General features: G+C 41.9%; 1 protein-coding gene and 1 long non-coding RNA gene across 25 annotated transcripts in view; one reads left to right on the top strand and one right to left on the bottom strand.

Annotated features, from left to right (window-relative positions):
• The first annotated feature begins 206 nt into the window (after window positions 1-206).
• Window positions 207-12,933, top strand: part of LOC110488945 (prominin-1-A) — a 113,770-nt gene continuing 101,043 nt past the window's right edge. For all 24 annotated transcript variants that reach the window (XM_036943092.2, XM_036943093.2, XM_036943094.2 and 21 more), the window contains exon 1: window positions 207-2,113. In XM_036943092.2, the coding sequence (XP_036798987.1) occupies window positions 1,876-2,113 (238 nt within the window). In that variant the 5' untranslated portion in view covers window positions 207-1,875. The remainder of the gene's footprint in view (window positions 2,114-12,933) is intronic.
• The window catches only part of LOC149978312 (uncharacterized), a 67,555-nt gene continuing 56,911 nt past the window's right edge, over window positions 2,290-12,933 (bottom strand). Inside the window, exon 2 of the long non-coding RNA XR_016486319.1 lies at window positions 2,290-4,388. This is a non-coding gene — a long non-coding RNA (uncharacterized LOC149978312). The remainder of the gene's footprint in view (window positions 4,389-12,933) is intronic.

The raw sequence follows: 12,933 nt of genomic DNA on the forward strand, positions 1-12,933 counted from the left end.
TCGAAAAGGAGTGGGACAACATTCCACAGGCCACAAACAGCCTGATCAACTATATGCAAAGGAGATGTGTCACGCTACATGAGGCAAATGGTGGTCACACCAGATACTGACTGGTTTTATGATCTAGGCCCCTAGCTTGTTTTTAAGGAATCTGACCAACAGATGCTTAACTTTATTCCAGTCATGGGAAATCCATAGATTGGGGCTTAATGACTTTATTTAAATTGATTGATTTCCTTATCTGAACTGTAACTCAGCAAAATCTTTGAAATTGTTGCATGTTGCATTTATATTTTTGTTCAGTGTAGAATATTGTATAAACAACATGAAAGCATGAGTGTACATTTATCTGCCAAAGACTGCACTGTTTCTCATTCCAGTGGACCAGTGGGAGTCTTCTGTCAGGAATTCCCTCAAACAACTTGAATACCGGCTACTGTACATAACCAATCCCACTTTATGAACATGGCATTTTGGGCATTTTCTAAATTAGGTTAATCTACATATCATATGCAGCAGAGCACTGACAACATCTCCACATTTACCTGATGTGAAGAAAAAACATTTACTGTAGTTACACAACATTGACCCCCTGTATTTGCCTATTCAGGGACCACATTTGAAATAGAACACATACCCCTATTCAAAGGCTTTTTTCATTCACCTGATCTGGTTTGCTTCTCTCAGTGCGGATCTAATGAGTGTTGTGAATGCACTGAAGTATGGAGTCCTGTAGCCCTGATCAAAGCCCTGCCCACATGGAGCCTATCCAGAGGGGCCCTGCCGCGTTCTGGGACATCAACAAGGACCACATTGTGCATGGGGACGCTGGGTGTGAGCCTACCTGGGTTCTGCTCCACCAATCACAGTGCTTCTAGATCTGTGGGCTGTGGTGTCAAAGTATCTTGTGTCTACCCTCTAGGGGTGGAGAGGTGGGGGCAGGGTCAGAGTTTGGGAAGTCATTGAACACCTGTGATGTGGGGGCAGAGAGGTGGTGGTGGGGGGGGGGTTCAAGACAGTTTGGCATCTGTTTATCTGAAAGTGGACCCTTTGGGTGTAGGTTAGGACATTGGTCCATGGGTAGGCTACATTGGTAGGCTATACAGTCAAAAATAGTCTATTCATATTTTTTAAATCTTAATACATATTCCATGGTTGTTGGAGATTATGCATTCATTTGGTGCAATTAAACTGTTCTAAAAATGTATTCTTTAAGAGTATTAGGGTAACCAGCTAAAGGAATTAAAGAGAGCCTACATCATACTAGGCTACATCTCAAAACAAATGAAAGGTCATGTTCCATCTTTTCAACGAGAATCTTCCAGTCCTCCTTCCCCCGACAGGCGGAGCGCTTCCCATTGGACCAACTGTTTCCCGGGGCTCCCACAGTCAGTAGACCGAATGCGCGCGCTTACACGCTATATGTGCTATATGGCATCCTTGGGACGTCCCTTAACTGATTGAAGTTGACATTTAAGATGGTTAAGACAATGGTTAGGGTTAGGTTAGGGGTATGGTTTGGGTAAGGACGTCCAAAGGATCCCAGATAGCAGCAGGCAGCCAACCGTTCCAGCAGCTCTCCCGCACAGATGCGCGAGCCAACTTGTCAGTTGGTCTCATTTCGGAGGGGAACGGAGCGGTTCGATCCGAGCGGTATGAGGAACCACTGACGGTGGAAACGATGATAATCACGAAATCTTCCCCGGACAGAAGGACTTAACCTGCAGTCCCACTGCCCTCCCCATCCCATTTTATTTCCACCTCTAGAGATACGGACCTAACGTTAGCGAAATTTCTGCACCATCTCCATTGTAGACTATCTCTCCCTTTGATCTGTTTTAACCCCGTACATTAAGGTTAGAGTGTCTTGACACGATGTGGAAAACCGGGCTCCTTCTCCTCTTTTGGGGACTATTAACATCCAGTGAACTCCAGCAAGAAGCAACGGAGCCGGAGCCCCGAAATCAACCACCGTCGGGAAAGTTGGATTTTGGCTATGTGCCCCAGGGAGTTTACAAAACCCTCGCCTATTACGAACCTGGAGTAATAGGGATACTGTTCCACATGGTGCACGCTTTTCTATACGTCGTGCAGCCCAACCCTTTCCCTGGAGGTAAGGCATCGATAGTGCAATGTTGTTTTGATGCCCATTGAGCTGTCCCTTAAGATTTCGTAATAGCGTTTCCTCGTTTAGCGTCAACACTGTCATGTGTCGTTTGTAATGTTTGGCAATGGCAAAATAAACTATTCTGGATGAGATTTTCAAATCATGCCACGAAACACTTGATGTATTTGGCTGCTGTGAATGTCACTGGTTTATGCAAAACATGCCCATCAAATCCTGAAAACTCTTTATTTGCATAATATTTATCTTGTGCCTTACATTCATTCATGCATGTACAGTATGCGTCCACAACAGACAGTCTACTTGAAGGCAGTATATTGTCTATAGTGTACTGCCCAGAGCCTGTGTCAACATAATTAAAATGTTACTGACCTCTTGGTGACTGTGTGCATCATGTGGTCACTGGTCATTAAATAGTTTGAGCACCCAATGCACCAGAAAACGCAGTAAATTAGGTTGGGAGGTGGTCCATTTGTCCAATGAAATTTGAATGCATTAGGACTAACTTTCCATATACTCAAATAAGATGTCTTTAAAGTGAGTATTGGGTGGTTAGTAGACAAGACTACCCCATATCTGTGTTCATAATCAATTGGTAAATCTGGAGGTTAGGAGTGGCTCCCTGTATCACAGATTTAATTAGGTAATCCCATAATCTGGAATGCCATATGTTGCTGTGCTTTTAGTTTACAGGATTGTCAGTCACTAATTGATATAGCTCAAACTCACTTACTCAATAGAATAGATGTTCAATGTGTTCATTGGATATAATTGAACTGTTGGGTTCTATTACACATCTCAAATGAGTGTATTAGTCGTTTACACAGATTTGCAGGTGCAGTGAAATTCTTGTTTCTAGCTCCAACAGTGCAGTAATACCTAGAAATCTTTAAGGAAAGTTGAAATCCCATGTTAGAGATAATGAGGTTTGCAATGTAAAATCTGGCTTCTTCTGGACAGTGCATTAAAAAGGTTCTATGAATGTTAAATTGAACACCCAAATTAATTATATGACCATGAATTAGACTGTGTGCGTGACCAATTAACTAAATACATTTTAGACATCCAGACATATTACTATAGGGGGTTCCATAATTTTTTCAAATTCATCTTATGTTTAACTTTTTTTTAATTCTGGGAAACCGAATAGCCTCGACTGTATAGCCACGTGTTCGTCAATTTAATTGGGACAATATAATGCACGCATGGAGATTTAGCATGATAATCCAGCAATCTTGTCAGGCCTATTTTGATTAGAGGGGACAGGCTGTTATGGAAAAACCCTGTGGAACTTTCAGGGCTACACAGTGTACCAGACCCTATGCTTCCCTGTAACACTGTTTTGACTTCCATAAAATATCAAACTTAGTGTGGCATTGTGCAATTTTCAGAGAGAAATGTATTGGACCAAAACTGATTTGTTAATGCCATATAAAATCTATTGTACCCCTGTTTTCCTCTATTAATTTCTTGGTGGTGCGCCAGGGCTCCGAAATCAACAATCAGGGCTGTAAAACTTCCAAAATATCCCATTCGAAGGCCAAATATCCCATTTGAAGGCCAAATAGTTCAGGTGGGAGCCAACAGAAACTACTGGTAGGGGAGCCCACCAAGTCTTAGTAATGGTAAGGGAAACATTTTCTTGCACTGGCAAAGGTGTGGTTAGGGGGTGTCCTCCTCCCTAGCACATTAGAGTAAACCCTAATATCTGTGACAGTCTTCTCTTGGTTACTATCACGTTTTTAGGTAAGACCCAGATGCAGACAGTGTCGAAGAAACAAACATTTATATCTAAAACGGGCAGGCAAACGACAGGTCAAAGGCCGGCAGGGGTCAATAATCCAGAGAGGGTGCAAGGGGTCCAAAATGGCAGGCAGTCTCAGGGTCAGGCCAGGCAGGGGTCAATAATCCAGAGAGGGTGCAAGGGGTCCAAAACAGCAGGCAGTCTCAGGGTCAGGCCAGGCAGGGGTCAATAATCCAGAGAGGGTGCAAGGGGTCCAAAATGGCAGGCAGTCTCAGTCAGGCCAGGCAGGGGTCAATAATCCAGAGAGGGTGCAAGGGGTCCAAAACGGCAGGCAGTCTCAGGGTCAGGCCAGGCAGGGGTCAATAATCCAGAGAGGGTGCAAGGGGTCCATAACGGCAGGCAGTCTCAGGGTCAGGCCAGGCAGGGGTCAATAATCCAGAGAGGGTGCAAGTGGTCCAAAACGGCAGGCAGTCTCAGGGTCAGGCCAGGCAGGGGTCAATAATCCAGTAAGGTACAGAACTGCAGGCAGATTCAGGGAAGGCAGAAAGGTCAAAACCGGGTAGGACTAGAAAACAGGGGCAAGAAACAGGCAGGAGCAGGGGAACAAAACACTGGTATGTTTCCCGAACAAAATGAACTGGCAACAGACCAACAGAGAACACATGTATAAATACACAGAGGATAATGGGGAATATGGGCAACACCTGGAGTGGGGTGGAGACAAGCACAAAGACAGGTGAAACAGATCAGGGTATGACAGTTACACAGTACGGCAGGTAGTCTAGCGGTTAGAGTGTTGGGCCAGTAACTGAAAGGTTTCTGGTTTGAATACCCGAGCCGACAAAGTGAAAAACTGTGCCCTTGAGCAAGGCACTTAGCCCAAATTTGCTCCAGGGGTGCCGTACTGCTGTGGCTGACCCTGTAAAACAAAACAATTCACTGCACTTATCCGGTGTACAGTATGTGACAATAAAAAAAACGAAGTATTTTTTTCCCCCATCGCCAACTGGTGCTGTGACAACTGCAAGAGACGATAAGGTGGAATTTCCAAAACATCCATCATTTTGTTAGGATTTATGGAATTGCCTACATCACACTGCTAAACTGCAAGATGTTATCATTCAGTTGTTAATGACAGCTTTTCTTTACTGCCCGCCAACCTGTAAGAGCTGTTATTAGCAATATAGCAACAGTTGTCAAGTTGTCTATCACTCCCACCCACTCATGCAACCAAGCGCTAGGCTATCTGACACATGGCCAAACACATGCACATCACCCACACATAGTCACACAGCAATAGAACCAGTAAAGCAAATGACAAATTTTTGTTGTCCCTCCATTTGCTGTCATTTCAAACCATTTGACTTATGGTAATAGTACTGTTATGTAACATAAGTCACCCTACACTTGAGACAAGATTTTTTTATGCAGTTCCTGCTGTCACCCCGAATCTGTTGGTGTGAGGCTAGAGGGATTATAATAACTACAGCCATGCAAATTCCAGTTGAAAAGTGCTCTGTGACAAATAGAAAGTTTTCTCATCAACGGCTCAATTCGCCACGCCTGCTTGCAATACCCTCTCCCCGAAGTAGCTATGACAGGTGTAATATTGACTCCATGGACACAGTGCTTTGGCGAGAAACAGGCATTAGTTAAGGCTAGGGAACAGTTGCCAGGGAAACACACACACTGCCAGGCATGGTAGCCAATGTATTTTTGATTTCCTTCTTTTTGCCCTGCATATGAAGTGTGAACTGAGACAGAGTTTGGAGGCAATTACTGCATTTTAGCGGTTTTAGCAAACCATATTTCCACTGTGCTGGAGGTGCTTCGCTGAGAGAAGCAGCACCTTTCAATCCCAGTATTGAGTGTCTCTATACATTGTTTCCGTTGACATGATGGATTTTTGGTTTAACCCATGGAAGGAGAAAGTGTTACATATCAGTAGCCCCTGGCCTTATGGCGTACTAGGGAAGAGGAGCCTGGTTTTTAAACCATAACAGATAATGGGTTTAAACACTAATATCCTCTTTAGCTCTCTTGGTATAGGCCTAGGTGATAGCAGGGCCTAATCCTACTTCACACATGATACGCTACACTACAAACAGTATGTCATGCTTCTGCAGTGTACTGTGTCTGAAATGGCAGTTATGTTTTTGTGAATGTGAACGGCAGCTGTGGGATGATGGGGAATTTAGAGGGCCAGAGATTGGTCACAGATGGCGTTGTAAATGGGCATCATCTGTGGTTTTCTCCTCACAAAGATCCCCTCCCTTGGCTCTGCCGGATCCTCTCAGGACATCATGGTTGTGTCTGAATGGCCCTGCTACAGTACGTACTGTTTACTAAGTGTACTAACAGTATTCTATAAGACACTGTTGAGTGAGACGTAGCCTATGCAGGAAGCTACAAATATGAGCCTATGACTCATCCATCCATATGGAGCTGGAGCGTGCATCTTTGTCCGTCACTATTTTCTCTTTATTTACTGACTGAAAACAACATGCCCCCTTTTCCCAGTTGCATTGCATTGTGGGTATGAAATGGCGATTATAGCCTACTTCCTGAGTACTGTACATCAAAGTCCTACTATGGTACATCCTGTCCATGTCAGTCTGTTGCTCTTCACATTCAGATAACGCTCCTTTGTGAGTGGGTTGCATTCAAAACATCTGTCACTTGCATATCACCCCATTACATGTAGGAATATCTGTATCTATAGCTCTGCTTACTGTTACTGTAACAGGAAGTCAAGATGTGAGTGGGCTGGATGTATGGAGCTGTTTGTCTGGTGTGTATCTATGCCTGTCACAAACAGTCATGTCACTGTGGTGACTGTGGTGCCCGTGGTGTGGTAATGCTCCAAGACAGCCATGGGCATAGCCTAACATAATGCCAGCTGAACGCCTGTGGCAATGTGCCACTCTGTCACATAGCTTAGTAGGCCTATGTATTCTCCTGCACCCTATTGAGTCATTTCATGTATATATTTTATGATTTACATGATGCTTTGTTTATAGACTTAATGTACTTTTATGCCATCTGAAGTAGTCTATAAGGCCACGTCTTGAAACAGGCTGACAAAGTGACTAACGTGGACATTCTGTCCATTGGGCTCAAACTGTACATATTATGTAATATGAGCACAAATAGATCTCCATTATTCTGACATTGTCTGTCATTCAGAGCCTATCATTATGTGCAGTTAGTGTTTCAGTCTAGCTATTGCCACTCCATTGTGTAGGAGCAGGTATGACTACATTGTTGATATCAAAATAACACAATAGTTTTCACTGTGGTCCTGATATACTGCCAAACCAATTGACTAAATAACTTCAAGAAGACAATGATAGATAATCATAGAATCGGATAGTGTGAGGAAACTAGTCATTCACACACCAACAAAGGCTGGGACAGGTGCTTGGAGTTATTACTTTCCTTTCGGATGATTTAGGCCTAAATCTGGTCATGTTGATTTGTGACTACTTTGGCTTGTCTTCCCACGCGGTATTTAAAGTCAACTCAACTAAAGGTGCTCTGGATGGGACACAACTGGAACACCTATTATAAATGGTGACCCATTACATTGAGTCTACTTCTTTTGAGCTGTTAGTGTTTTGTTTTTATGAGCTTCTTGCTTTATGTGTGTACAGCAGAGAGGGCATTTATTTGTAATGGAGTATCGAACATAAATGGATTGAAATGAGGACATGGAGTCGCAGACCATCACTAATAGCCAAGCAGGAGTTATTTTCTTCCTACTGTACAAAGCAAATGGGACTCACCACCTGGATTCGGTCTTATGTAGCAAAATTTGAATTTCTGTTTTTTACATTGGATAAAAGTAGAGACTCAGAGCTACAAAATTGGATATCATGCACTGTCTTTGAGGAACAATGGGAAAGCAATTCTGCTTTGAATGTTTACAAACTTGTAAACTCACTTTTGAGAAAATTACATTTTAGTGTTTCGGTGAGAGAGCTCCTGTTTGTCTACACCCATTCAGCTTCATTCACACTCTCTTAAGCTTTAGCCCCCCCCCCCATCTTGCGTTCAGAGCGCACACTTGACCGGCCATATTCAACAGGTGTTGTACACTTAAGCTTAAGACATGTAGCTAGTTACCTAGGTAAACAATTAACCTAGCTAGGTAAACAACATGTAAGATCACACACATCACGTCACGCCACCTAGCGTTAGCTAGGGAGCCAGCCAGCTGACAGTACACTTTAGCTTGAAATGAAACCACTTTCTGTCAAAATTAGAAACGTGAAATATCTGAAAATGTAACTAGCTAGACTATTTTGCCCGTATACATCATCATGCATGGTGGACGCGTCTCCCTGTCACGGATCCATGCCACAAATGCCCTTAGTTTGAAGACGTAATCCAGACACAGGTGTTTTCCCATCTCTTTAGCTATCATACTCTAATTCCACTGATTTCAAAACTTGATCCTCCAGAGAGCGGAGAGAACACTTAAGCAGCTACATTAAAAAAACGCCGCGTTCACCTTGATTACCAACACAGACTGACCAGCTCAAATAGACAAAAGCCTTCTAAATGGTAGACCAATCCAAACTCATCTCTCGGCATGTCCAGCCCACTCGTCTCAGACAATCATGGCTAGTGGGAAGGTTGCTGTCTTTTTTATGTGGCGGCTTAACCAACAAGGCTTATAATTTAACAATTTTATTTGTATTTACAGATGGAATGCATGTTTGTTATTAATGTACATGAAAGTTCACATGTTCAAGAAGTCATTTCTGGACAAAAATGGATTTTGATAAAACATATTTTTTTATGTTCAAACTGCTCTCCTGTGAAGTCGTGACTTGCGACATGTGCCTAGTTTCCTGAATCGGGTCACAAATGCCAAAACCCCCACCATCGCTCTTTCCTTTAGTGCCACTATGGGGTGGCAGGTAGCCTAGTGGTTAGAGCGTTGGACTAGCAACTGAAAAGTTGCAAGATCAAATCCCCGCGCTGACAAGGTAAAAAACTGTTGTTCTGCCTCTGAACAAGGCAGTGTTCCTAGGCTGTCATTGAAAATAAGAATTTGTTCTTAACTGACTTGCCTAGTTAAATAAATAGCTACCAAGGGACTGGTTTGTGTTGTAGGCTATCCTATAAGCTATCCTAATGCTTATAGGATAGCCTACAACACAAACCAGTCCCTTGGTAGCTATTTATTTAACTAGGCAAGTCAGTTAAGAACAAATTCTTATTTTCAATGACAGCCTAGGAACACTGCCTTGTTCAGAGGCAGAACAACAGTTTTTTACCTTGTCAGCGCGGGGATTTGATCTTGCAACTTTTCAGTTGCTAGTCCAACGCTCTAACCACTAGGCTACCTGCCACCCCATAGTGGCACTAAAGGAAAGAGCGATGCTATTCTGACAGGCTTTTTAACTATGTCTTGAGGCCCGCAAAAATATAGCATATATTCAGAAGCTCAGTCTGCCAACATCTGATATGGATGATTTACAATATTGCCTGAAATCAACTCTCACTCCTCCCATTCAAATGCAATGGCACTCAAAGATCAGATGGAGGTTGAGTAAACCACCTCCTCACTTTCAGAAATAACACTGGAATCAAAATTCACTCCTTTTTGCAGACACAATTCATTGGCACGGTTCTCCACTTTTCAAAGCAGTTTGAAGGCAGAACACTTCTCTTCAATGCAGTTTATACCTAACTAGGCCTACACATGAATTTCTCCTCGACTTTAAGTCAACGCTGGAGAATCCAAGATTAAGTCTGAGGTACAGGCTCATGTCCCTCCCCTTGTGACGGTTGTATTTGAACCATCCAGAAAAAAAAGCTTTGCATAGTGTTCCACATCAGTGTGGTATTAAAGAATATAAGACGGAACCCCTGCAGGTACTCGATTCCCCCAAGGGGAAGGCAGCCAAAATGCTAGTACTGAATGAAATGCTTATTTTTAGTGGAGCTACTTTCTTTCACACAGCCTTGGATGGGATTTGGTCCAAGCTGCAAGACAAAGAGCTGAACTCGGAGAGTGCACAGTGCTGAAAGACTCCTAATTGCCCCCACAATATGTGTTACGTAAAACCTTTTTCTCTGTAAAGTGAATGACCATTGAATTTGCCAGAAAATCTGCATGTAAGGGGATGCTCTTCAACAGGAGTGGCACAAATTGATTCAAGTACATAAAAAAAGATATTTCCTGAAATTCTGATCCAAGAGGCAAGCTGTATCTCATTAATTGAATCTTGCCATACCAAATGCCAGGTTGGCATAATAGCAACATGAGAATGGAACAGATGATAAGAGATATGGCATTACGATGTCCTGGGACTTTGAGGCTTTCAGGTAATGCTCTAATGACACCAGCGCTTCAATCTGCATAAATTCAATCTGCCAAAGAGTTTAGAAATGGAGTGTGATGGAAAGACCGAGAGAGAACCACACATAAAAAAAACACAGTAAAAAGGCAGGAAATCCACATAATAATAAGAAGTGAAACAGTCAAAGAACCAGACAGGAAAATAAACATAGCAGTGGTTTTCTCATAGAGTAGCCAGCCAAATAGAAAAAGTACCCAGCCAGGTGCCCCTGGAGGATTCAAAATGTTTTGCTGAAGGAGCTCTATTTTGGCGGCCTCTGGTACGTTCTAATGCCTTGATTTCATCTGGAATACATAGCAAAATTATTGAATACTTTATTGCGTTTACCCAGATTGGAAAAACATGACTTTCCAATTTAAATGACTGAAAATGTATGAAATCAGTGTATTGTTAGTTGTTCTGGATATCATCTAGGCCTATGTGACCAGACTAAGAGAACATTTAAACCATCTTCTCTTGATATTAGTCTTATTTGCAGTTTCACTGCAAGATATGAATTGCCACAATGATGTTTGTTCTTCAAATTATGTATTTGATAAAAACAGACCAAATGAAGTAAATAGCCCACATTATCTTGAAAAAATACATTTAAAGGTTCACTAATACAAGGGCTATATCAGTCTTAAGTATTATATCGTTCAGATTTGACAAAAAAAAATTTCAGATTTGATAAATTATTAATAAAATATCTTTCGTTGGGTCATTATTTTTGCCTGATTTGTTAGTTTTTCCCCCCCAAATTCAATTTTCTCCGTTGAGCTTTTCCAGGTGTCCTTTTTTTTTTTTTTTTTTAGGTTTTCAGTCTCAAAATCACACTTTTTGATAAAAAAAAAAAATACAAAATTGGGATGCTCTAAATCTAAGTCCACAACAGTGCTTAAACCTCATCAGGAGACCACGTTTAGGGACTCTCTCACAATGTGATTCGGTAGGCTACACTGACTGATGAGACCAGAGTCACTCACTTTAGCGTGACTGTTTCGGTTTCCACCAGATAGCACAGCCACAAAGTTGAAATTGACTATACCGAAACAAATCCATGGAAACGCAAACGTGCTTTTTGGTCTTAATTGAAGGTTAAGTTTAGGCATAAGGTTAGCTGTGTGGTTAAGGTTAGGTTTAAAATCGCATCTTAAGAAATTGTAGAAATGGGTGGGGTTTCTGACTTTGTTGCTGTGGTAACTAGTGTCTACCCAGAGTCTGGCAAGCCCTGACATTCTAGGAAAGGAAACCTGGGAAATCCTTTGGTTTACTTGTCCCAATGTGATACCATGAACATATAACTATGTGGCATGATTTATGAATGGAAAAGAGATATAGGAGATCGACTTTATTCAGTAAGTTCGACACCTTTTATAAACTAGTCAACGCTTGCTCTTTAGTTGTCAATCAAAGCACAGTAAATAGCCTATGGGCCACAACTCTGCATGGGTGACTATGTGAAACGTGCAAAAAAATAATTAGGCTAAGTGGATTTTGATTCATTGTTACCTCTTCCATTACATGGGACATGCAAATTCACAAGCGTCATGTGTAGAGAAATGCGACTGCAACCAACCACAGTGCACAAATATTGTGCTGGGAGGCGGGACAGACAGCGAACTGCGTTTCCCCGTCATCGCTGGTTTTGTGACTGACCGGCGCCTGTCCTATCAATAGATCACTAGAAGATGCATATTGTTCATTCTAGCAGGAGAGGGCTCGACGGACTAGCGAATTGAAACTTTTAAATTAAAGGTAGCCTAGTTAATATGAAGTGGGAAAAGTATCCGGTTGAAAATCTGTAACCAGCTATAACCAGCTGGCACTAATGGAAAACACTGACATGCAGTCAGGTCCATAAGTATTTGGACAGTGACACAATTTGCATCATTTTGGCTCTGTACACCACCACAATGGATTTGAAAGGAAACAATCAAGATATGCTTTAAATGTAGACTTTGATCTTTAATTTAAGGGATTTGTCAATAGTATTGTATAGGAATTGTAGGAATTACATTTTTTTTTATATAGCCCCTCAATTTTAGGGACTCAAAAGTGATTGGTCAAACTAATATAATCATACATTAAATACATAGATACCCACTCCATAACACTACCTCTACCATGCTTTACAGATTAGGTGATATGCTTTGGAACATGAGCAGTTTCTTCCCTTTCCCATACTCTTCTCTTCCCATCATTCTTGTACAAGTTGTCTCATCTGTCCATCAAATGTTGTTCCAGAACTGTACAGGCTTTTTTAGATGTTTTTTGGCTAACTCTAATCTGGTCTTCCTGTTTTTGAGTCTTACCAATGGTTTACATCTTGTGGTAAATTCTCTACATTTACTCTGGTGAAGTCTTCTCTTGATTCTTGACTCGGACACAGATACGCCTACCTCCTGGAGGGTGTTCTTGATCTGGCCAACTGTTGTGAAGGGGTTTTTCTTCACCAGGGAAAAAATTATTCTGTCATGCACCACAGTGGTTTTCTGTGGTCATCCAGGCCTTTTGGTGTTCCTGAGCTCACCAGTGTGTTCTTTCTTTTTAAGAATGTACCAAATAGTTGATTTGGCCACACATAATGTTTTTGTTATCTCTCTGATGGGTTTGTTTTGATTTTTCAGCCTAATGATGGCTTGCATCACTGGCAGTGACAGCTCTTCAGACTTCATATTGAGGGTTAACAGCAACAGATTCCAAATGAA

The sequence above is a fragment of the Oncorhynchus mykiss genome, chromosome 14, assembly GCF_057628025.1.
Source record: "Oncorhynchus mykiss isolate SJ-2025 chromosome 14, ASM5762802v1, whole genome shotgun sequence".
Classification (NCBI taxonomy): Eukaryota; Metazoa; Chordata; class Actinopteri; order Salmoniformes; family Salmonidae; genus Oncorhynchus; species Oncorhynchus mykiss.